The sequence below is a fragment of the Phyllobates terribilis genome, unplaced genomic scaffold, assembly GCF_046119375.1.
Source record: "Phyllobates terribilis strain yellow unplaced genomic scaffold, ASM4611937v1 Scaffold_130__1_contigs__length_5004896, whole genome shotgun sequence".
In the NCBI taxonomy this organism is placed as follows: domain Eukaryota; kingdom Metazoa; phylum Chordata; class Amphibia; order Anura; family Dendrobatidae; genus Phyllobates; species Phyllobates terribilis.
Genome location: NW_027362890.1, coordinates 679,208 through 704,119, shown reverse-complemented (window position 1 = coordinate 704,119; position 24,912 = coordinate 679,208). Strand labels below are relative to the sequence as shown.

At 45.1% G+C, this 24,912-nt stretch overlaps 1 protein-coding gene across 1 annotated transcript; it reads right to left on the bottom strand.

Moving 5' to 3' along the window:
• Positions 1-1,462: 1,462 nt before the first annotated feature.
• On the bottom strand, positions 1,463-24,378 carry LOC141203899 (uncharacterized). The gene is made up of 7 exons (XM_073663872.1): positions 24,323-24,378; positions 9,769-9,918; positions 9,538-9,639; positions 9,331-9,454; positions 9,150-9,247; positions 8,863-8,953; positions 1,463-4,829 (listed from the first exon to the last, which is right to left on the bottom strand). Exons 2-7 carry the CDS (start codon positions 9,844-9,846, stop codon positions 3,052-3,054), a joined length of 2,271 nt encoding a protein of 756 aa, XP_073519973.1. The 5' UTR covers positions 9,847-9,918; positions 24,323-24,378; the 3' UTR covers positions 1,463-3,051.
• Positions 24,379-24,912: the final 534 nt, after the last annotated feature.

Below are 24,912 nucleotides of genomic sequence, written 5' to 3'. Positions count from 1 at the left end.
ATTGTATATATTTCACATTTATAGATCGATATATTGAGAGATATTTTCTTATATCTTATTATGCATTTATACTATGATCTCATATAATCATGTTATACTTCATGCTTTTCTTAAATATATACTTTGTTTTGTCATGGCCAATTAACTTCTCTGACTTATATAGAACTGGCTATCGCCTATACCCCTTAGATACATATATACATTTGGGCTATGCTATTATTGACAGTTTACCCCATTATGCTTGTTTCTTTTTCTCTCCGGTTGTGTTTGACTATATATGTCTGTGGACTGGGCGGTACGCATGGCTTCACTGTTCTCTGTGGTGACCTCGCTGGCCGTATCAATCTGTGCTCCATGACGCATGATCACGTGGTTCCCCACGTACTTGCAGCGTGATGGATCATATGACGCGGTTGCCATGGATGCGGCGGTGTAGCGGTGATTGCCATGTGTCATGCCATGCCCTCCCCACACCCATTGGCGGAGAGACTACACACCTCCTTTTCTATTGGCTCAAGGGCCCTTTTTAAACCCTACCCACCTTCATTGACGCCACCTCCTGATGAAGGCAGCCGTGCCGAAACGCGCATCAGGGTGAGTGCAATTCAGGGGCGTGTTCACATCCACTGGCTGTAAGTATTCTATAGGATTCATGCTACACTCTTTTTGCTGCCGTTCTTTAATCTTTTTTCCTACTTAGGAGCATTTTCTAGGCTTTAATATGTATTAGGATATACTTTTACGCTGTAGCCTAAGAGGTCAGGGCACTGATACCACTTATAAAGATCTGCTGTCCCCGGTATGAGCTATCTATATTAGTACCTATATACAGACAGCGGTATAACTAACCTCTTATATAGCAACTACTTCTGACCTACCTCACAAGCACCTGCACTTTTATTGAATGCTTCTCTGCATTTTAACAATATATTCTTATTTTTTGGAAGCCCAATTATGTATTTACATCAGAAAAGAATCATGTTAATTTGTCTCATGCTCCTCATTAGTGCTCCTCCATTGTTTTACTATTAACTGTCTCTGTTTCTGCGATTCATATTTTTTTCTGTATAAATTATAATTAATAACATTTTGTAATTTTTTCACTATTATATGGGACTCTGACTTGAAGTTTTTTCCTCTTGTTTCTTATGTATGGAGGAGCATGTGGGGCCCATTATACTGTATACTGGTTGGCCCACGACTTTGTCAAAGTTTTCATGTTGTGAGTTTTACATTCCTGATGTAGAATCAGTCTGGGTAAATGTACATGGACATGACAATAATGGAAAACTGCTAACTGGACTTTGCTACAAGTCTCCTAATATAGCTGAACACGTAGAGGATGAAATGCTGCAACAAATTAAAAAGGCAACAAAAACAAGTCATGGTGAAAAGTGTTGGATCCCTTGAAATTGTTCCAGAAAATGAAGTAATTCTCCCAGAAAATTATTGCAATTACATGTTTTGTTATACACGTTTATTTCCTTTGCGTGTATTGGAACAACACAAGAAAACAGAGAGAAAAAGGCAAATTGAACATAATTTCACACAAAATAGGCCGGACAAAATTGTAGGTAAACAACTTTGTTTCAAGTATGTGAAGCTTGTTCAAACGCAATTGTGGCAAGTAACAGGTGTGGGCAATATGAAAATCACAACTAAAACTAGATAAAAAAGGGAGAAGTTGATTCAATCTTTGCATTGTGTGCATATGTGTGCCACACTAAGCATGGAGAAAACAGAAAAAGGAGAAGAGAACTGTCTGAGGATTTGAGAACCCAAATTGTTGAAAAATATCAACAATTTCAAGGTTATAAGTTCATCTTTAGGGATAAGCATGTTCCTTTGTCCAAGGTACGCAGCATAATCAATAAATTTACAACCCATACAGTCAGATATGGTGGAGGTTCAAAGGTGTTTTGGGGTTGATTCTCTGCCTCTGGCACTAGGTGCCTTGACTGTGTGCAAGACATCATGAAATCTGAAGATTAGCAAAGGATCTTGGGTCACAATGTAGTGCCTAGTGTCAGAAAGCTGGATTTGCGTCCTAGGTCATGGGTCTTCCAGCATGACAATGACCCCAAACATACTTCAAGAAGCACCCAGAAAATGGATGGAAACAAAGTGCTGGAGAGTTCTGACCAGCAAGGAGTCTGGATCTAAATCCCATTGAACACCTGTGGAGAGATCTTAAAATTGCTGTATGGAGACAAATATTACAGTTTGAGAGTCCTCAGTTTTTGATACCATCTTTTCAGTTAGCCATTAGTCAGTAAGCTTTCGAGACTACTCAGGTCTCTTCATCAGACATAGTATAACACAAAATCTGAAGAGTCACATATTTATACACAACATGGCACAGGAATAATGCAATAGATGAGACAAGTGATGTGAAGCAGAAATATCAGTTTTGGAAAGGGAGAAGAAGTTGTGGCCGTAAAAATAAGTGGCCACAAGTAGATCTATTCTTTTTGTCTTTTTTTGTGTGGCGATGAGAATTCATCCTTGTTCTAAGTTTTTGCCTTGTCTCCCCTACATACAGACCCCCAGTTGGACATTTGGTACATATAATTAAGTACATTAGATGTGATGCAGCTGAAAGTATCTGGGATCTTGTGGTCCTGATGTGAGTTGGGAATCTTTATCTTGTCCGTGGTCATTATAAATGGACAGGTTTTACATATACAGTGGATGAGGATGAATTTTGTAAGTTTCACCACAAAGGTGAAACTATCCTCCCGGTTAGTTTGCTTTCCCTCCCAGTACCTTTTCATTCTAACAATGATAGGTTTTTGAGAGATTATACTTGTTCCTTCTATTTTTTGTTCTCCTTAGCTTGACTTCTTCGCCCTATATGAATGTGTTTTTGTTTCTCATTCAGGGTTTTCGTATTTTACTTCATACTTTTCTTTCCCCTTGTTGACAGTGTGCTGCAGCCTCCCCTCTGGTTCCTCAGGAGGTACGAGAAACTCCTCAACGGCTTATTAAGGAGTTAGGTCAGTGGTGGTGTTTTTAGTTGTGCAGCTAGGGCCTTTCTTGTCTGTACAGAGACTAGTTGGGTGTAGTTGTGGCATTCTCCCCTGTGTGGGTTCTCCGGTGGTTATCAAGATTCGCTTTCTGGTTAAAACATTTCCCACATTTTGAACAAGAAAAAGGCTTCTTCCCTGTGTGAATTCTCTGATGTTTATTAAGATCTGATTTCTGTACAAAACATTTCCCACAATCTGAACATGAAAATGGCTTCTCCCTTGTGTGAGTTTTGTGATGTTTTATAAGAGTAGACTGCGCTGTAAAACATTTCCCACATTCTGAACATGAAAATGGCTTCTCTCCTGTGTGAGTTCTCTGATGGTTGATAAGAGTTGATTTCTCTGCAAAACATTTTCCACATTCTGGACATGAAAAAGGCTTCTCCCCTGTGTGAGTTCTCTGATGTGTGATAAGCTTTGATTTCTTTACAAAACATTTCCCACATTCTGAACATGAAAATGGCTTCTCCCCTGTGTGGGTTTTGTGATGTTTTATAAGAGTAGACTGTGCTGTAAAACATTTCCCACATTCTGAACATGAAAATGGCTTCTCTCCTGTGTGAGTTCTCTGATGACTGGTAAGAGTTGATTTCTCTGCAAAACATTTTCCACATTCTGAACATGAAAAAGGCTTCTCCCCTGTGTGAGTTCTCTGATGTTTGATAAGCTTTGATTTCTTTGCAAAACATTTCCCACATTCTGAACAAGAAAATGGCTTGTCCCCTGTGTGAGTTCTCTGATGTGCAATAAGAGCTGACTTCTCTGTAAAATATTTCACACATTCTGAAGAAAATGGCTTCTCCCCTGTGTGAGTTCTCTGATGTGTGATAAGAGATGATTTCTCTGTAAAATATTTCACACATTCTGAACAAAAAAAAGGCTTCTCACCTGTGTGAGTTCTCTGATGTTTGATAAGAGTTGATTTCTCTGTAAAACATTTCCCACATTCTGAACATGAAAAAGGCTTCTCCCCTGTGTGAGTTTTGTGATGCTTGATAAGATTTGATTTCTTTGCAAAACACTTCCCACATTCTGAACAAGAAAATGGCTTCTCCCCTGTGTGAGTTCTCTGATGTATATTAAGATGTGATTTCTGTGCAAAACATTTCCCACAATCTGAACATGAAAATGGCTTCTCCCCTGTGTGAGTTTTGTGATGCTTGATAAGATTTGATTTCTCTGTAAAACATTTCCCACATTCTGAACATGAAAATGGCTTCTCTCCTGTGTGAGTTCTCTGGTGCTCAAGAAAACTAGATTTCCGGTTAAAACATTTCCCACAATCTGAACATGAAAATGGCTTCTCCCCTGTGTGAGTTTTGTGATGCTTGATAAGAGTTGATTTCTCTGTAAAACATTTCACACATTCTGAACAGGAAAATGGCTTCTCTCCTGTGTGAGTTATCTCATGCCTGACAAGATTTGATTTCCGATTAAAACATCTCCCACACTTGGAGCAAGAAAATCTATTCTTGACTGTGTGAATTTTTTGATGTTTAAGAAAAGACTTTTTGAGAGGAAAACTATTTCTATATTCTGACTGTGAAAATGGCTTCTTTGCATTAGGAGCAGTTTGTTTTTTAATGCTTATTTTGTGACTATGATTTTCCTTAGTAGTCGGTAATGAATCAGAAGACAGGACGTGTTTCATAGGATCAGATGACAGATCTTTGCTGGGAAGGGATGATGGTAGATCTGGAGAAATGTCATTCACTTCAATTGTATCCTGTGGGATCTCAAGATCATCGGATTTGAAAATTGAAGATGTCAGCAGTCCGTCTGATCTCTGGGTACAATCATCTGCCAAGAATAAAACCAATTATTATTTTTTAATAAAAAATCCTTGAATTTTATATTTTTGAACATTTCTACTTAAACTGTCTGTAAAAAAAGGCAAGTTCTATAAAAAAAAAAATTCACTTATTCACCAGGACAATGACCATCTAATAGAAAACCTCATAGGATGAACCAGTGGAGCGTGGTGTTCAACTGTTTGTTCATTCTGCTTCCCAAATATGGAGTAAAAGGCGCAGGCTCTGTCCAGCCACTAAGATTAGGGTGCCTGGGACCAGTAGTACCATCCAGTCTGGCGGTATGGGTGTGTGTGCTGTCCAGCTGGAGTAATCTGCTCCCTGCTTCAGCCATTTGGAAAGCACTGCACCCTACTAAAGCTGGAAGCATATTGCCGGAAGCTGCCAGATCCAGCCTTGTTCTCCTCTGGTTCAGTCCTCTGTGATCAGCTCCCGGCTTGTGTATTTGTTTCCTGTTGTGACCTCGGCCCGTTTACTGACTACTCTCGTGTCTTCTGATTTTGTACTTTCTCTGCCCTCCTGGTTGTGATCCGGCTACCTGACTATTCTTCTTCCCATCTCACTCCACAGAATAGCAGGTAACACCGTGGCCCAAGCCTAGGGGTCTCTGTGTAAGTCCAGATCCATGTAGAGGGGTTAAAGGGTGATGAGCAAAGTAATTTGTGAAATCTGTAAACAGGGTAGATAGTGACAAGCCTGTTTGTGGTAGCCATCTTTTGAGCTGCCAGGTGACCATGAACAGTGCCCCCAATACATTGTGTCTGCGAACTATTCAAGGGAAATCTGCATTCCTAATAGCTAAATGGCGCTCCTTCCCTTCTTACCCTGCCATGTGCCCAGACAGTAGTGTACAACCGTATATAGGGGATTGTCAGATTCAGGAGAAGTTGGAAAATAATTTGTAAGGTCCATTTGTTTCCTATTATCCTTTGTGAAGAATTCCAAAATTATCACCACATAAAGTGACACACGTCAGATTTGAAAAATGGGGCCTGATTATTAACAAAAAACTGTCTGTGGGAAGGGGTTAAATCAGAGGATTACTGAAGTCAAAAACTGAGTATAGACAATAAAACATCTACTGAAATGATCAAACTCAACAGTCTTCATCAGAGAAAAATGAGTAACTAGTGGAGAAACCTCTCTGGGTAATTAGAGTCTGGGGCTCGGTGGCTCTTCATCATCTAAACTATCGTAAGGGACAATATTTTCTGTCACATGAGTGTCAAGAAGAAATATTAGACATTTAAAGTGAAGTTTTTTACAATACTGCAGAGCTGAGGGGTCTTAAATTTAGATCTCGGGCATTTGGAAGAGGCAATGGAGATCTTTTTAAAAGACGACAAGGGGGTTACAGACTCACATAAGTGAGGCTGGCCGATCCCACCACAATCAGACTATCATACAGAATGAACTTGTAAAAAAAAGAAAGAATATATAAACATGTAACATCCCCAACAACAACGTAAGTATGAAGGGAGAAATCCAACACTAAACTGGAGTCGCACTCATTTATGGTGGACCATTGGAGGTATGAGGAGTCCTGACTAGAAGAGTAGAGAAAGTATTAGTGCCCCCATTTCAGGAGAGATTGTGCAGGAATCTGAATTCTTTAGGATTGAAAACATAATGGAATTTATGACGTGGAGTGAATCCATGAAACCAGGGCTCAAGCCATGCCACCACATCTCCTGGAGGCGTGAATAGATGTATATTACAGCCATCAGCCACGCACAGCTTAGAGATACAGTTAGGTCCATATATATTTGGACAGAGACAACATTACCACAATGAATTTTAAACAAAACAATTCAGATGCACTTGAAGTTCAGACTTTCAGCTTTCATTTGAGGGTATCCACATTAAAATTGGATGAAGGGTTTAGGAGTTTCAGCTCCTTAACATGTGCCACCCTGTTTTTAAAGGGACCAATAGTAATTGGACAGATTAAATAATTGTAAATAAAATGTTCATTTCTAGTACTTGGTTGAAAACTCTTTTTTGGCAATGACTGCCTGAAGTCTTGAACATCACTAGACGCTGTGTTTCCTCCTTTTGATGCTCTGCCAGGCCTTCACTGCGGTGGTTTTCAGTTGCTGTTTGTTTGTGGGCCTTTCTGTCTGAAGTTTAGTCTTTAACAAGTGAAATGCATGCTCAATTGGGTTGAGATCAGGTGACTGACTTGGCCATTCAAGAATATTCCACTTCTTTGCTTTAATAAACTCCTGGGTTGCTTTGGCTTTATGTTTTGGGTCATTGTCCATCTGTAGTATGAAACGACGACCAATCAGTTTGGCTGCATTCAGCTGGATCTGAGCAGACAGTATGGCTCTGAATACATCAGAATTCATCCGGCTGCTTCTGTCCTGTGTCACATCATCAATAAACACTAGTGACCCAGTGCCACTGGCAGCCATGCATGCCCAAGCCATCACACTGCCTCCGCCGTGTTTTACAGATGATGTGGTATGCTTTGGATTATGAGCTGTACCACGCCTTCGCCATACTTTTCTCTTTCCATCATTCTGGTAGAGGTTGATCTTGGTTTCATCTGTCCAAAGAATGTTCTTCCAGAACTGTGCTGGCTTTTTTAGATGTTTTTTAGCAAAGTCCAGTCTAGCCTTTTTATTCTTGATGCTTATGAGTGGCTTGCACCGTGCAGTGAACCCTCTGTATTTACTTTCATGCAGTCTTCTCTTTATGGTAGATTTGGATATTGATACGCCTACCTCCTGGAGAGTGTTGTTCACTTGGTTGGCTGTTGTGAAGGGGTCTCTTCACCATGGAGATTATTCTGCGATCATCCACCACTGTTGTCTTCCGTGGGCGCCCAGGTCTTTTTGCATTGATGAGTTCACCAGTGCTTTCTTTCTTTCTCAGGATGTACCAAACTATAGATTTTGCCACTCCTAATATTGTAGCAATTTCTCGGATGTTTTTTTTCTGTTTTTGCAGCTTAAGGATGGCTTGTTTCACCAGCATGGAGAGCTCCTTTGACAGCATGTTTACTTCACAGCAAAACCTTCCAAATGCAAGCACCACACCTCAAATCAACTCCAGGCCTTTTATCTGCTTAATTGAGAATGACATAACGAAGGGATTGCCCACACCTGTCCATGAAATAGCCTTGGAGTCAACTGTCCAATTACTTTTGGTCCCTTTAAAAACAGGGTGGCACATGTTAAGGAGCTGAAACTCCTAAACCCTTCATCCAATTTTAATGTGGATACCCTCAAATGAAAGCTGAAAGTCTGAACTTCAACTGCATCTGAATTGTTTTGTTTAAAATTCATTGTGGTAATGTCTAGAACCAAAATTAGAAAGATGTTGTCTCAGTCTAAATATATATGGACCTAACTGTATATCATGGCACAGGTGTAATGTTTTTTATGTAGTTTATCAAAATCCTGTTTGAAGTTAGTTGGTTTAAAAAGAAATTGAAAAGTCGGGATAAAGGGAAACTCTGTTGTTATTGTACAGAAATTCACACTTGTCCCTCACTGCACATTTAATGTTATCGATCAAAAAAGCAAACTTTGGCCAGAAAGACTGGACCTGGTCTTGTAGGCACCATACAAGCACATTCAGAAGCACAGAAGGGAGAGAAGGTAGATTCATCCAATAAGATATCAGGGATCTAGGAAGCCAACAGCATCATCACCCTCCGCTTTCTCTTACAGGCCCATCAGAATATTTTTCTTCAAGTGATTTTCTCACTTGTCAGCACTTTCTACGTACGCTGTCATTTGGCTTTGTAGTTTACAGACCTGGGCAGGTAACGGTCAGCGTCTACTAATCCAAGGGGGTAGGTGGATCCTCCAGGTTGTAAGTTCTATAGAAAAGGCTTTTACAACTACACAAAGTAAATTGAATATTTTCGGACGGAGGAGAATGTTGTGGTCTAGCGGCAAAATGGTGATCACAAGATTGTGATACGGCCGGACTACACGACTGATAAAGCAGCCACAGCCGGTGACTGAGAAGAATCTGTGACTACTCTGCATTTAGTGGTCACTACTCACCTGGGTAGTCATATGTAGGAATCTCCTCTTTACACCGCTCATCACCCCTCACATATGTCTCTGTAGTATTAATATGGGTCAGATCTTCACCCTGAAACAAATATTATAAAAGTCACAGACAGATGGAGAAGTCCCATCTATGATCAGCTCTAATCCTGCCATCTCCAACGTTCTCATTACACAAGTATAAAACATAATAATGGTGGATAAAACAAGACTGAATACATGACTTTTACAGCCGTCTACACATCATAGGGGAAATCTCATGACATCTTCTCTCCATCTACCTGATGATCCTGAGGAACATTGGGATCTTCTTGTTTACAGTCCTGTGGAAGAAGAGGACGGGGACATCTCTCTGGTGTTGTCCTCTTACTGGATAGATCTGGAGGAAACACATACAGGGACTGAATTCATTCTTTACATACAGATAATTATAGGTCGTGTGTATTTAGTCCTGTCTATTACCTGGTGATGTGAGGGGCTGAGGAACCTCCATCATGATGTCCTTGTACAGATCTTTGCGTCCTTCTAAATACTCCCACTCCTCCATGGAGAAATAGACGGCGACATCCTGACACCGTATAGGAACCTGACACATACAATGATACAGTCATCTCCCCGATCCCTTCATAGTGTTACTGTATAATGTCCCAGCATTCCCAGCAGTGTCACCTCTCCAGTCAGCAGCTCAATCATCTTGTAGGCGAGTTCTAGGATCTGGTCATTGATGTCCTCATGTATCAGGGGGTGAGGTGGAGGCCCTGTGATTAATCTCTGGTTATGGAGAGACACATTAATAAATCTCACTACAGACATTTCCAGAGTCCTCACCTCTCCAGTTCTGTCCATCTGTTATTCCCATAGATAAGAATGATGTTATGTGATGTCATCAGAATCTCTCACCTCTCCAGTAAGCCGGAAGAGGATCTCTAGGGTGAGGTGTAATATCCTCTCCACTATCTTGTCCCTGTCCATATCCATCTTTGATAGGTAAATCAGGAAAATTTTCTTATATAGACGATCTTCACTGAGAGGATCCGGTATTGTAGAGAACTGAACGAGAAGAAGATGAGCCGATGTAACATCATAAAAATCCTGTGTAATAATACAATTACTGGAGATAATAAGGGAAACATATGAGGAGATTTATTTTTTTTTTATTTAGTTTTTTCTTTACATCTAGTAATAAAACCTATATATTTTAGGCCACAGACAACAATCAATTTCTTCCTCAAAGTCTGCAGCTGAATATGTTTCTCGTAGACTCATCTTCCATAACGCTAATTCTCGTCTCATTTTCTGTCACTGGAATTGGCATTAGCAGTACTGCAGGAGATATTTATTTCACGTGACATGAGAAATAACTACTTCATGATGAGGAAACATCTTCTACTACAGCTCTAAAACCATATTTGGAGACAGTCCGTCACTGACTACATCACCACTGGCCGTCTGTATGAATGTTTCCAGTCTTCCCCGAACTGTAATCTTCTATCAAGTTAGATCTCAGGTCTGATTCACACACAGAAGTTTGAGGCTTTTATAAAAGCTGTTTTGTTTTCACAAATGCCGCAGACAAAAATTATTTGATACTAAAGTCTACATGTACAGTGTTATTATGGGTTTCATTTCTAGCCTTAGGCTTTCCTATATTACAAGAAAAAAAACAGAAAAAAAGCAGATATTAAAAGGTTTGAAAAGAAAATTTGCACCAACAATTCTTGTAAAAAGAAAAAACATGCAAAAAGCACAAGACACATTTTGTAATTTTTTAACATGTTATGAACTCTTTTGGGCACCAGAACATAGATGTACACCTCAGGGATGGCACAGGTGCGGCTGCAATAAAATCCCTGGCACTTTAACCACTTGCTCCTGCAAAAAGCAAACATGCATCTAAGAAGGTGTGATAGAGTTCAGCTGAATGCCCTCCTCCCCCAAGTACTGGGCCTGTAATGTACAAAAGTCTATTAAGCCGGGCCAGAGGCAGAGTTCCATAACTTACTTTTTAACGCCTCCATAAACATTAGACTAAAGTTATATGGAAGCACTGATTTTGGTCGACTATATAATGTATTTGGGGACCTTCCTACAGATGCAGTCAGTCATACAAACCACAGGAAAGTTGGAATATTTGTGTATGGGGGAGTCTGGAGAGATAGCCGTCTGCCAAATGATCCTTCAGCCAACACTTATCTCATGTGTATGGGGCAGTTAGTATTACACTGACAGGCAGTGATAATACACGGCACTACAGTAGTACAGTCCATCACCTGAGCAATCAAAGGCTTCTGTGTTGTATGATCGCATTAATGAGAGTTATGTTAAAAAGTTTATAAAAAAGGTTTAAAAAATTTTTTAAAGTGAAAATATCACAGTTTTAGCAAAAATAAATATTTGTCACTATAAGGAAAACATGCATATAATGAGAAAATGGAAAGGGAGGTAAGCTCACTGTTTATTTAATGCACCTTGTCTGAAGAACACAGTATGAGCCGCCCTGGTCAGGGACTGTGAAGACCCAGGGTCTTCTGTGGGCGTAAAGCTACTCAAACAACACAGGGTGAGGGTAAAACAGAGTGGCAATACTTTATTGAACCACAAAGTGGACATTAAACATACAGAACAGTCCAGCAAATACCCAAGATGGTACATTACACAGTCTCATCCTTCCATCTCCGCCCACCTGGGAAAGAACAGCTGCGACTTTGGAGACTTCCAGGGCCAACTACCTAAACCAGTAGCCCTCCGCTTCTGGTGGGCCCCCACAGAGAGAAGGTAGCGTCAAGCTTAGGAAGTCAACAGTCCATCGAAGTACAAGACCAGGAGACCCGATGGTCCCATCCTGGCCTCTCCGAGAGTTTCCATGGGACCAGGCGACCAGTGGGTCCCTCCTGGCAACTCCAAATGTCTTCATGGGTTCTAGGTGACCGGTGGGTCCCTCCTAGCAACACCAAAACAGCATATCCATGGGGCCAAGTGACTTTTTCGTCCTCTCCTGGACTTCCCAAAAGTATCCATGGTCTCTCTGATGGTTAATGGAGCAGATCTGAAACTTTCCAGTGAGGGCTGATACCCTTTGACTAGAATCATGTAGAATACAAATCTGTGTCTCTTTAGATGCCATGCAATCCATCTACTTTCCTGAAGGATCTCTCCCATTCTCCTTCCAAAGTCCTTCTGATGTTCCATGATTCTCTGTCCCAAATTTCATTCTGTCTACAGCACTACAGACACCCCTGTTTATATTTACATCTTTGTGAGGTCATAAAGCCCAGGTAAAAGAGGTAGAGGTGCAGGGATCACCTATCATTGTTTGAGCTAATCTATTTACATAGTTGGTATCACAGTGGCTGTTGTAAATAAACTTTCAGCTGACTTAGTACAATTTGTCATTAGCACAGTAAACATGATTGCATCCAAACGAATATAATTCAGCATTCAGGGTTATACAAATACTATGACCTTTTTGATCAGCAAGAGAAATACAGCCCCTGACAAAGCTACTGTAGTAGCGATACGCGTAGGGCTTACCTCTCTACAGTGGAAACCCTCCGTAGGTATCCATGTCCTATGTGTATCGTTACTACAGTAGCTTCGTCAGGGGTCGTATGTTTTTTAACCACTTGTGTGTCCCTACATGAAATAAAGTTGCTATTGTATTTATTATTTGTAGTAATTCTTATTATTTTTGGATGTGCATTATCTCACTGTGCAAGCTTTTCTCTACCTACTTCTTTATGTGCTTTGTTGCACAGTTACCATTGCCCCCCGTATCATATTTTAGTGATTTAGATTGTGTGGTGCCGACTGCCAAATATCTTAATAGATTAATGTCTTCTAATACATTTTTTAGCGGACCTGACGTGCATCCCACGTATTGTAGTTAACTCTCTATACACTCTATTAAATAAATTACCCCCTATAGTGTTACGATTGATGAAATTGTGTATAGAAAATTGCTGTACCGTTAGGTTTTCTTCAAATGTGTTGGTTTTATTAACATAGTTGCATGATTTATAGGGTGTATGTCTACATTTAAAAAAACCCTTATAGGATAACCAAGTTACATTGCGCTTGATATTTGTTTCTTGCTTATTCCGCCTGGTGTAGAAGCCTTTTTGGATCCAAAACTCAAACAAAATATGCAAAAGAATTTACAAAGTCTGGAGGATGCCATCTCAGACATCAAAAAAACTAAGATTGAGAGAGATATCAAAGACTACGAGTCAAATTCAATTTACACATGGAAACTAAACAAACCAGGAGCTACTGTTCTGAAATACAGGTCACACAATAAATTCAAAGGAAATAGAGGAGAGCGGAGGTCAGCTTCACAAATCCTAATGTGTCCATGGGTTCCTCTAATTATAATTCTCTGAGGACTTATCTGATCCATCAGTGGGATCAACTAAAGACAGATGGAACAAAAATAAATTCTCAAGAACGCCCCAAAATCCAGCACAAAACAACGGGCGGGCAGAAAGCTCAAACGTGCCCGGACATGTGTGTTACACGCCGCGGTGCATCACGGTCTCCTATCTGTGCATGTGACGCACCCCCTGGGCCAGTGTTGTTTAGGGGATAACCGGAGCCGGATCAGATGGGGGTTGTAGTCTCCGAGTGGCTGTGACCCGGTCCGTGCCCAGGGTGTCAAACTCAGTGTGTGGCAGTCCTACAGATGTTATTAGAGTTCTTTGTGTCGACTACGCCACCCGTTGATTTGCGGTCAAAAGGCCGCCGCTGCAGCAGGGTCCGCTGAGGCTGTTGGTATGTGTGCAGCTTTGGTAGTATAACCCCCAACGGGAGGGGTATAGCCTCAGGGGGTCAGCCGTGGAGGAAGGTGGTTGTGAAGGTGCAGCAAGGAGACTCAGAGGCATAAAATGCAGTTCCAGGGTTTTACTTACTGGTGTTGCTCGGGTCACTGTGTACAGCAGTGACCACCCAAGCCGTGCTGCGTCCACCAGGTCCTGGACTCGGTCAACTCCCGGGCAATTCTTGAGTATGGTCCTGAGCTCCTTTCTGACTCTCCCTTCTTCTGGCCGTTCCCACCAGGGATCCACTTTTGTCCGGCTCCCTCGGGTCTCTTGTTGGTCAAGCCTCCTCCGGGCTCCCTGACCCTATGCTTGGTATGCCTTTCTAGTGGATTTGGTGAGGGTCGTGGCAGATCCTGCCCACGACCTCCGGTTCCTGGCTAAGGTGTGCTGTAGCCTCTGCCAGCTTGGGATCCGGTACCCTTTTGCCGACCCTTCACCCTTTTGTCCTTATTCTGGGATCTTGGGGTCCCCTCTGCGCCTCTGGGTCTCTCTTCCTTCTCCTCTGCTCTGCTTCTCAGGCTCTCAGACAGACTGTCTGACTGGCTGACTGTCTGACTGGCTGACTGACAACTGACTGACTGACTACTGACTGACCCTGATCTAAGATGGTGCCCACCTTATATACTCCCTCTATGTGTGAGCTCAGGTGACCAGCACCCAATGAGCTCCTAACTTTACCCAGGCTGCTCCCCCTATCTGCCCCTACACTACTGGGATGTTCCACCCCCCTCCCACTCCAGCCAGGAACAGACACTGTCGTACCTGCACATTTCTCTAGTGGGAGTACCATCGGTCTGTTCCCCGGAAATGGGATGTGTGTAGTGCATGCAGCCTACTAGCTCAGTTCCACACTCCATCCTTACCCGGGAGTGGAATATCACACCTCTGGGTTGAGGTGCAATACCCCTGTAGCAGCCGAATCCTCAGGGTGCTACATTCCCCCCTGGTAAATCACAGCACGTCCTCGGGCTGTAAGATATAAACATCCAAAACATACAAAATTTTTCATAAACATAAACATAGAAAACATCATATACATCATCAGCAGCAATAAACTTTTCATATATAACATTCTTGTTTCTGGTTCCTCCGGTCACGGTGCAACTTGTGACCGGGAAAAGTGCGACAGTCTCTCTTGGAATAAAACAGTTCCCTATAAAACCGGTAGGGGGCGCTTTAGGAAGCGCAACTATATACAAAGGAATATGGCCGCTCTCAGTCCTCGGCCAGGTATTAGGGAGGAATGACCGCTCTCAGTCCTCGGTCAGTGGGAATAGGGACACACGGGTTTCAGTTCAATCTTGTCCCAACGGGGACATATTTAAATCAGCAACAGTTCTTGGTACCCCGACGGGCAACTTTATACAGTCTCTCTCTACCGTACTTCAACGACGGCGTCCTCCTGCTCCTTCTTTAGATTCTTCAGACCCGTCCGGGTCCTCTTGCTCCTCCTCACACCGCAGCTCCTCCTCCGTCAGGCGATGCACATGGAGGGCGTAGGGTCCTTTGGCACACTTGTGCCGGGTGAAGGTGACCTCGTCCCCTACGTACAGGTCACGACCTCTGTGTCCCTCCGGCAGATGGCTTTCTACGTCTCTGCGAGTTACAAAGACGTCGCCGGGGGTCTGATGGTCTCTGATAAAGCCCCATCCGTGCTGCATATTGAATTTTATCACAGTCCCGGTGGCACGGGGACCATGAGCTGCACGGGGTTTCCTCCTGGTCCGGCTCTTCTGCTCCGCGCTTCTTATCTGCATCTGCTGTTCCCGGACCCGCCTCTCTCTCCGCTCCCTCTCGAAGACTTCGAGCTGCTGGCGGCAGCACTCTGCACGCTCCGCTGCGGCCGCCCGAGTCTCCTGAGTGAACCCCATGAGGTCTTCTCCAGTGGGGTCCCACTCGAACTGTGCCTCCTCCAGCGGGGGCGAGGTCCTCTTTACGGGCTTCGGAGCCGGAATCAGGGGCTCGCACATGGGCCTTGCTCTCTGGAGTTCCAGCTGAATGTACTCCTGGGGCCATATGAAGGGCTGCCCATCCGGGCACGTATGCTGGGCAAATAGATTTTCACCCAGGTGCGGCACTCTAGATGTTGAGGGCGCGTTGATGGTAGCGGCGCCCGGGTTAACCAGGCCTTGCGACCAGGCCTGGGGCACCTTAAAGGCAAAGGGCACCGTAAGAACGGCGGCGCCCTGGGTTATTCGGCCCTGCGACCAGGCCGGTGGCTCCGCGGAGGTAGGGGGCGCTGTTGGAATAGCGGCGCCCGGGGGGTACTAGGCCTTGCGACCAGGCCGATGGTATTTCCTGCTTTGCCGCGCTCAGGGTCGAAGCGCGTGACGTCACAGGGGTCGCGGCCGCGGTTTCCGGTTGAGGCCTAGTCTGCGGCGGTGACGATGCAGCGACAGGCACGGCAGGGGGAATTTCGGGCTCTGCGACGGGGAGCTGGGGCAGGTACGCGGTTTCTCGGCTCGGGGTAGAGACGTCCCCTTTACCTGCCTCCGTCCGTTCAGCTCTCTTCTCGGCGCCGTCTCCGGCCTTCAGTTCTCCTGCACCATCCTCAGAGGCGGTCTGTCTCCTCGTCTCAGGTGGCGTGCTCCGCTGACGGGTGCCGGTCTGCTGGGCCATCTCTCGGCTCCACTCCGCCAACGTCTCCCGCTGCACCCGGGCCATCCTCCGTGCGAGGCCCTCCAGCGCGGTCTGTGCACACTCCCGGTCTCGGGGGAGCTGTGCTAGGATCTCCAGCAGGCCTTCTGGAGTGGCGACCTGCAACAGGCTCCTGACCACTGGGTCGGTGCTGCCTGACTCTCCCTCCATCTCCGGGTAGGCTCTCTCTGGACTCTCTTCCAGACGTCTTGTCTCCGGGTGCGCTCTCTCCAGACTGCTCCAGGCGACACCCATCTTTGCTCTCTTGTTCTGTCTCCGCCCACATTGAGGGTGGTCCCGGGGCAACTTTGTGATTGTCAGTTCCAGGGGCAGTTCTCTTACGCTGATGGACACTTCCAGCATCACAGTCTCTGTTGGTGGGCGCGGTTTCTGCTTTTGGCGCCATTCTTCGACCTGGCCCACGATGGGAGGTGGCCTCTTGCCACCCTCTGGCACGCCCATAATGGCGTCCGCTCTTCCAAGGCGGGAAATCTTTGGAAATGGCGGGAATCGTCTCCCAGTGGCGGGAAACTCCATGGATGGCGGGAAAAAGCTGCAAATGGCGGACAACCGGCGGGAAACGACCTGTGATGGGGTCCGTTGGCGGGGACCCTCCGGAACCGGCGGGAGACTTCTTTTTGAGGTAACGGTGAACTTTTCTTCAGGCACGCAGTACCCGGTTGTTGCGGGCACGTGATCCTGCCGACTACGCCAAAGTTGACGCACCCCCTGGGCCAGTGTTGTTTAGGGGATACCCGGAGCCGGATCAGATGGGGGTTGTAGTCTCCGAGTGGCTGTGACCCGGTCCGTGCCCAGGGTGTCAAACTCAGTGTGTGGCAGTCCTACAGATGTTATTAGAGTTCTTTGTGTCGACTACGCCACCCGTTGATTTGCGGTCAAAAGGCCGCCGCTGCAGCAGGGTCCGCTGAGGCTGTTGGTATGTGTGCAGCTTTGGTAGTATAACCCCCAACGGGAGGGGTATAGCCTCAGGGGGTCAGCCGTGGAGGATGGTGGTTGTGAAGGTGCAGCAAGGAGACTCAGAGGCATAAAATGCAGTTCCAGGGTTTTACTTACTGGTGTTGCTCGGGTCACTGTGTACAGCAGTGACCACCCAAGCCGTGCTGCGTCCACCAGGTCCTGGACTCGGTCAACTCCCGGGCAATTCTTGAGTATGGTCCTGAGCTCCTTTCTGACTCTCCCTTCTTCTGGCCGTTCCCACCAGGGATCCACTTTTGTCCGGCTCCCTCGGGTCTCTTGTTGGTCAAGCCTCCTCCGGGCTCCCTGACCCTATGCTTGGTATGCCTTTCTAGTGGATTTGGTGAGGGTCGTGGCAGATCCTGCCCACGACCTCCGGTTCCTGGCTAAGGTGTGCTGTAGCCTCTGCCAGCTTGGGATCCGGTACCCTTTTGCCGACCCTTCACCCTTTTGTCCTTATTCTGGGATCTTGGGGTCCCCTCTGCGCCTCTGGGTCTCTCTTCCTTCTCCTCTGCTCTGCTTCTCAGGCTCTCAGACAGACTGTCTGACTGGCTGACTGGCTGACTGTCTGACTGACAACTGACTGACTGACTACTGACTGACCCTGATCTAAGATGGTGCCCACCTTATATACTCCCTCTATGTGTGAGCTCAGGTGACCAGCACCCAATGAGCTCCTAACTTTACCCAGGCTGCTCCCCCTATCTGCCCCTACACTACTGGGATGTTCCAGCCCCCTCCCACTCCAGCCAGGAACAGACACTGTCGTACCTGCACATTTCTCTAGTGGGAGTACCATCGGTCTGTTCCCCGGAAATGGGATGTGTGTAGTGCATGCAGCCTACTAGCTCAGTTCCACACTCCATCCTTACCCGGGAGTGGAATATCACACCTCTGGGTTGAGGTGCAATACCCCTGTAGCAGCCGAATCCTCAGGGTGCTACACATGCGCATGTCCGGAAGCATGCGTTCCATGCCGGATCGCATATGGTATTGGATTGCATACCACCAACATAGAAAAATCCTATCTCTGAGATCAGCATCATGGGAGACTAAAAACAAGTACTGCACATCTTCCCATCATGTAATAGGCATGTAGATCTACTTTATCACTACAAAAAATATGGGATGGTGGCCAACAGTATATTCCTAAATGGTCAAATTTGACCTCTATTGCACAATTAGAGATACACAAGGAACACCACACTTGTTAATGACGAAATAGTATAAGTGGAATATAATTGATAAGTAATAATTCTGATATAGAAGCTCAGATATCTCGGTGAAGTACAACAATATGTGAACCCCATTCACAGGGAACTGACTAGCAATGGGTAGAGTATACAATCCAAAAATATAATCCAGAATGGGGCTGTAGTCACACAAAACAGGCATAGGAAATTTGATCATTGAGTCCCTTAGCGGCTCGTGAATCCAGTCTAACAATCCACTCACTTTCCTTTCAGAGGATACATCTATTGTGATCACCTCCTCTCACATTGGGTTTAACCATCACAATGATACAAAAGGAGAGGTCTCCGGTTTCACCTCGATGTGCACTGTTTATGTGTCTCACTAAGGGGATCTCCCGACCATGGCGTATATCGCCCAAATGCTCCCCTACTCTCCTCCTAGACTCCCTCTTGATCTTGTCTACATATTCTAGGGGGCAGGTGCATGTGGCCATATATACTAGTCCTGAGGTTTTACAGATGGAATAATCCCACTGGAAAAAGATTTTAACCATGGAGGAACTGAGAAAGATATAAGTGGTCTCATCCAATTACATGTACAACATTCTCCAAATCTTAAGAAACCGTAGATTCTTCTATCTAGCCAAGTCCCCTTGGGTGCAGGTTTTTTATAGACACTGTGCACTAAATGCTCCCTAATTGACCAACCCTTTCTGAAAGTTATTGTGGAAGTAGATTTAACAGCACCCTCAAGTCCAGGTCGACCACAAGTATATCCCAGTGTTTTCTGAGGATATGAAAGATACAGTCACTCTGATTGTCATAAGTTTTTCTTACTCGTGTAGTCCAATCTTCTTCTTGGTCTCTTGGATTGGTATGGAGGAGTGTCTCTCTCTCCCATTTTTCTGCAAACGATGATGCGGAATTGAAAATGTACCATAAGTACCCTTTATCCCTTAATCTGGTGTTCAGGTCTATTGCCTGTATATTAGATTCTGTGACATTCGAGCAGTACCTTCTCAACCGTAAAAATTGGCCTTTGGGTTTTCCTCTTTGTATGGGGATGGGGGTGGTGCTTATCCCACTTCAATAGTTTATTAGTGCTTGAAGGTTTATGGTAGATGAGTGTCCCTAGGGTCCCATTTCAATCTTTCTTGATCAGTACATACAGGAACGGCAACTGGTAATAATTGGTGTTGGTCTGCTCCTTTAAACAAAATGTACTTTTCAGGTTATAGCCTCAGTACCCTCACTCATCTTCCCTTCTTTTGAGAACCACAGAGTCAGACTCTACCGGCCCTTCTCCCTGCGAGTGACGGTTGTCTATTGCCCTCCGGACCCCTCCCGTCAGTTTATGGCTCATTTTGCCACTTGGCTTCCAAATTTTCTATCCTATGACATCCCCACCCTCATCATGGGAGACTTTAACATCCCAATTGGTGATCCATTCTCCCCATCTGCAGCTCATCTTTTATCTCTAACTTCCTCCTTCGGCCTTTCAAAGCTTACTAATTCTCCTACACATGAAAATGGAAATACTCTTGACCTGATCTTCGCCCGGCTCTGTTTAATACATGACTTTACTAACGCTCCTCTTCCGATCTCTGATCACAACCTTCTTTCATTCTCTGTCAAGAACAGTCACCCTGCTCAAGGCACCCCCACTTTCCACACTTACAGAAATATACAATCCATTAACACCCAGAAATTTATGAAAACGTTGCAAACATCATTGGCCCCAATCTCCTCCCTCTCATGTCCTGACTCTGCACTGAAGCATTATAACGAAATATTGCTATGCGCTCTGGATGAAGCTGCACCTCCTACACAGAGAACAACTCGGCACAGACGGCGACAACCCTGCCACACGCTGTAAACACGTTTCCTCCAGCGGTGCTCCAGGTGCGCTGAACGGCTGTGGAGAAAATCTAATCTGGCCGAAGATTTCCTCCATTATAAATTTATGCTTAAAACCTGTAACTCTGCCCTTCACCTCTCCAAACAATCCTACTTTAACAACCTCATCATCTCACAGCCCAATAAGCCAAAACACCTGTTTGACACTTTTCACTCTCTCCTTAGGCTATGTGCCCACGCTGCGGAAATGAAGCAGAAATTTTCTGCTTCATTTCTGCATGTCCTCTCCCGGATAAACGCATGCGGAATTCCGCACGCGTTTATCGTGCGTTTATCGCGCGATTTCCACATGCGGAATTGCCTTGCATTTTTTATTGCACTGCAAAGGCAATTCCGCTTGCGGAAACGCAAAATTAATGAACATGCTGCAGATTTTTCCCCGCAGCAAAAACGCTGCGGAAAAATCCACAGAATGGGCATTGAACTTGCGTAATCACATTAGGGACCATGGGGGGCGGATAACATAGCGTTTCACAAGCATTTACACTGCGGAAATTCCGCAGCATAACTGCTTGAAAAACGGTACGTGGGCACATAGCCTTAATCAAACAGCTCAAGGCCCGACCACCGACCTCAGCGCTGACGATCTGGCCAATTATTTCAAAGAAAAAATTGACCATATCAGACAGGAAATTTTCTCCCAATCACCAAATGTTATGCATGCTCCTCCCTCCCACACTGCATCTTGCTCATTTTCTGATTTCGAACCAGTCATGGAAGAAGAAGTGACAAGGCTCCTTGCTTCCTCTCGCTCTACCACCTGCACCAGTGACCCTATTCCCTCACATCTCCTTCAGTCCCTTTCTCCAGCTGTCACCACCACTCACCTAACTGAAATATTCAACCTCTACCTCTCATCTGGTATTTTTCCCTCCTTTTTTAAACACGCCAGCATACATCCATTATTAAAAAACCATCCCTCGACCAGAACTGCACGGCCAACTACAGACCTGTTTCCAATCTTCCTTTTATCTCTAAACTCCTGGAACGCCTGGTCCACTCCTGTCTAATACGCTATCTCTCAGATAACTCCCTTCTTGACCCTTTACATTCTACTGAAACTGCACTCATTAAAGTCTCTAATGATCTACTAACAGACAAATCTAATGGTCACTACTACCTGCTGATTTTCCTGGATCTCTCTGCAGCATTTGACACAGAGGTAGCTCTCTGACCGCTCCTTCACTGAGTCTTTTGCTGGCTCCTCTTCCTCTCACCTTCCCCTTATTGTCGGGGTTCCTCAAGGATCAGTCCTAGGCGCCCTTCTTTTATCCTTATATACCGCTTCTATTGGACAAACAATCAGCAGATTCGGTTTTCAGTACCATCTCTATGCTGATGACACCCAATTATACACCTCTTCTCCAAACAACACCCCTGCATTATTACAAAATACCAGTGATTGTCTTTCCGCTGTCTCTAACACTATGTCCTCCCTCTATCTAAAATTGAATCTGTCAAAAACAGAACTACTCGTATTTCCTCAATCCACTAACCTACCTGTGCCCAATATTGCCACTTCAGTTTGTGGCTCCACCATTACTCCCCAGCAACATGCCCACTGTCTTGGGGTCATACTCGATTCAGGTCTTTCCTTCACTCCTCACATCAAATCACTCGCTCGCTCGTGTCATCTACACCTCAAAAACATCTCTAGAATCAGAAATTTTCTTACCTTTGACTCGGCAAAAACTCTTACTGTAGCTCTTATTCATTCTCGTCTAGACTATTGCAACTCTTTACTAATCTGTCTCCCTCTTTCTAAACTCCCCCCCCTCCAATACATCCTGATCTCAGCAGCCAGGATCATATTCCTCACAAACCGATACACCGATGCCTCCTCCCTGTGCCAGTCATTGCACTGGTTGCCCATCCAATACAGAGTTCAATATAAACTTATCACTCTCACCCACAAAGAGCTCCACGATTCAGCACCACTCTACATCTCCTCCCTCATCTCAGTCTAGCACCCTTCCCATGCCCTCCATTCTGCCAATGATTTAAAACTAAAATCCTCCATCATCCGAACCTCCCACTCCCGTCGCCAAGATTTCTCATGTGCTGCACCAACTGTTTGGAATGCAGTACCCAGGACAATTCGATTAATTCCCAATACCCACAGTCTTAAGCGTGCCATAAAAAAACATTTCTTAAGACTGGTCCATCGCCTTAACACACTTATCTAACTGTCCCAGTTTGGCCCATATCAAAAGTTTCTTCAAAATCATGCTCATACCATCCATGCACTGATTAGCCTCAGTCTGTACTGTACACATACTGGCTGGCGACCAGTTCATGTAGTGTTATGTACTTACCCTAATTAGCATATTAAGGCTGTATTATAGAATATATGTACATTTTACCATTGTGTCTCCCCTATTTCCTTATAGACTGTAAGCTTGCGACCCTCACTCCTTTTAACATCTGAGTTAAGCTTATTCTGTAAAGTCTGTATTGTCTGTATAAGTCCCCCCTAAAATTGTAAAGTGCTGTGGAATATGTTGGCGCTATAAAAATAAAAATTATTATTATAATTAAATTCAGATGTAAATCTAAGGCCCACTCTATTGATGCGGAGTTCCCCGACAAATTAAAAAGATTGTTCACTCGTCCCCGACCAGATGATAACAATGTAGTCAATATATTTGTACCATACTCCAATATATGGATGCCACCACTTATAATCATCTCTGAATATTGTGGTTTCCTCGCACCAGTCCAGGAATAGGTTAGCATATGAGGGGGCACAGAAGCTCCCCATCGCAGTACCCCTGAGCTGGAGGAAGTCCTCCAGTCAATAAGAAAGTAGTTATAAGTAAGAGTGAATTTTAGAAGATCCTCCATAAAGTCATTATGGCTGCTACACTGTACTGATCTCGATTTAAAGAAATGTCTTACTCCTCTGATACCATCCTCATGCCGTATATTACTGTACAAAGCCTCGATATCTAGTAAGGCCGGCTGCTCCCCTACATGCATGTATACATGCTCGAGGGTCTACATGGAGGGGAACAGGCAAAGGGAAAACCAACTCCAGAGGGATTATTCCAACTGCAGGACCTCAGGCGGTACTGTGGGGGCATCATACATACTGCATAAGGGGCATAATGGGGGCATTACACTGTGTGGGGGGCATCATACATACTGCATAAGGGGCATTACACTGTGTGGGGGGCATCATACATACTGCATAAGGGGCATAATGGGGGCATTACACTGTGTGGGGGCATCATACATCTTGCATAAGGGGCATAATGGGGGCATTACACTGTGGGGGGCAACATACATCCTGCATAAGGGGCATAATGGGGGCATTACACTGTGGGGGGGCATCATACATCCTGCATAAGGGGCATAATGGGGGCATTACAGTGTGTGGGGCATTATACATCCTGCATAAGGGGCATAAAGGGGGCATTACACTGTGGGGGCATCATACATCCTGCATAAGGGGCATAATGGGGGCATTACACTGTGGGGGCATCATACATCCTGCATAAGGGGCATAATGGGGGCATTACACTGTGGGGGCATCATACATCCTGTATAAGGGACATAATGGGGGCATTACACTGTGTGGGGGCATCATACATCCTGTATAAGGGCATAATGGGGGCATTACACTGTGGTGGGCATCATACATCCTGCATAAGGGGCATAATGGGGGCATTACACTGTGGGGGCATCATACATCCTGCATAAGTGGTATAATGGGGGCATTACACTGTGGGGGTCCTGTACTCTGAGAACAATATGTTTCCTCCCTTCCTGTCTCCATAGTGTGGCAGTATGTATCTATTACAGGAAACAGAACATAAACCTTATGATTCTTATAAAGGGGCAACACAAGACCCCAAAAGAGCCTCCGTGCTGAAGGGGTTAATGCCCCCTGCGCCCAGTAATGGGTTCTCCACATACCTCCACCTGCAGAGCCGCCACCACATATATGGCTGCTCTGTGCGCACAGGACCTGTGATGAGGTCACAGGAGGGGAGGAGTCAGGGGTCACATGATCAGGGGCCTCAGTGGATGCAGGACTCTGCTGTGCTGGTTGTCATGGTGCTGGATGAGCTGAAGTTTATGTGTGGGGTCTGGAGGGGTTTACAGTGTGGATGTAGCAGAGCCGCGTGTGTACGAGGTGTACGGAGCAGAGCCGCGCGTGTACGAGGTGTACGGAGCAGAGCTGCGCGTGTACGAGGTGTACGGAGCTGAGCCATGTGTGTACGAGGTGTACGGAGCGGAGCCGCGAGTGTACAAGGTGTACGGAGCCGAGCCATGTGTGTACAAGGTGTACGGAGCGGAGCCGCGCGTGTACGAGGTGTACGGAGCGGAGCCATGTGTGTAAGAGGTGTACGGAGCAGAGCCGCGTGTGTACGAGGTGTACGGAGCAGAGCTGTGTGTGTACGAGGTGTACGGAGTAGAGCCGCGTGTGTACGAGGTGTACAGAGCAGAGCCGCACGTGTACGAGGCGAGCGGAGAGGAGCCGCGCGTGTACGAGGTGTACAGAG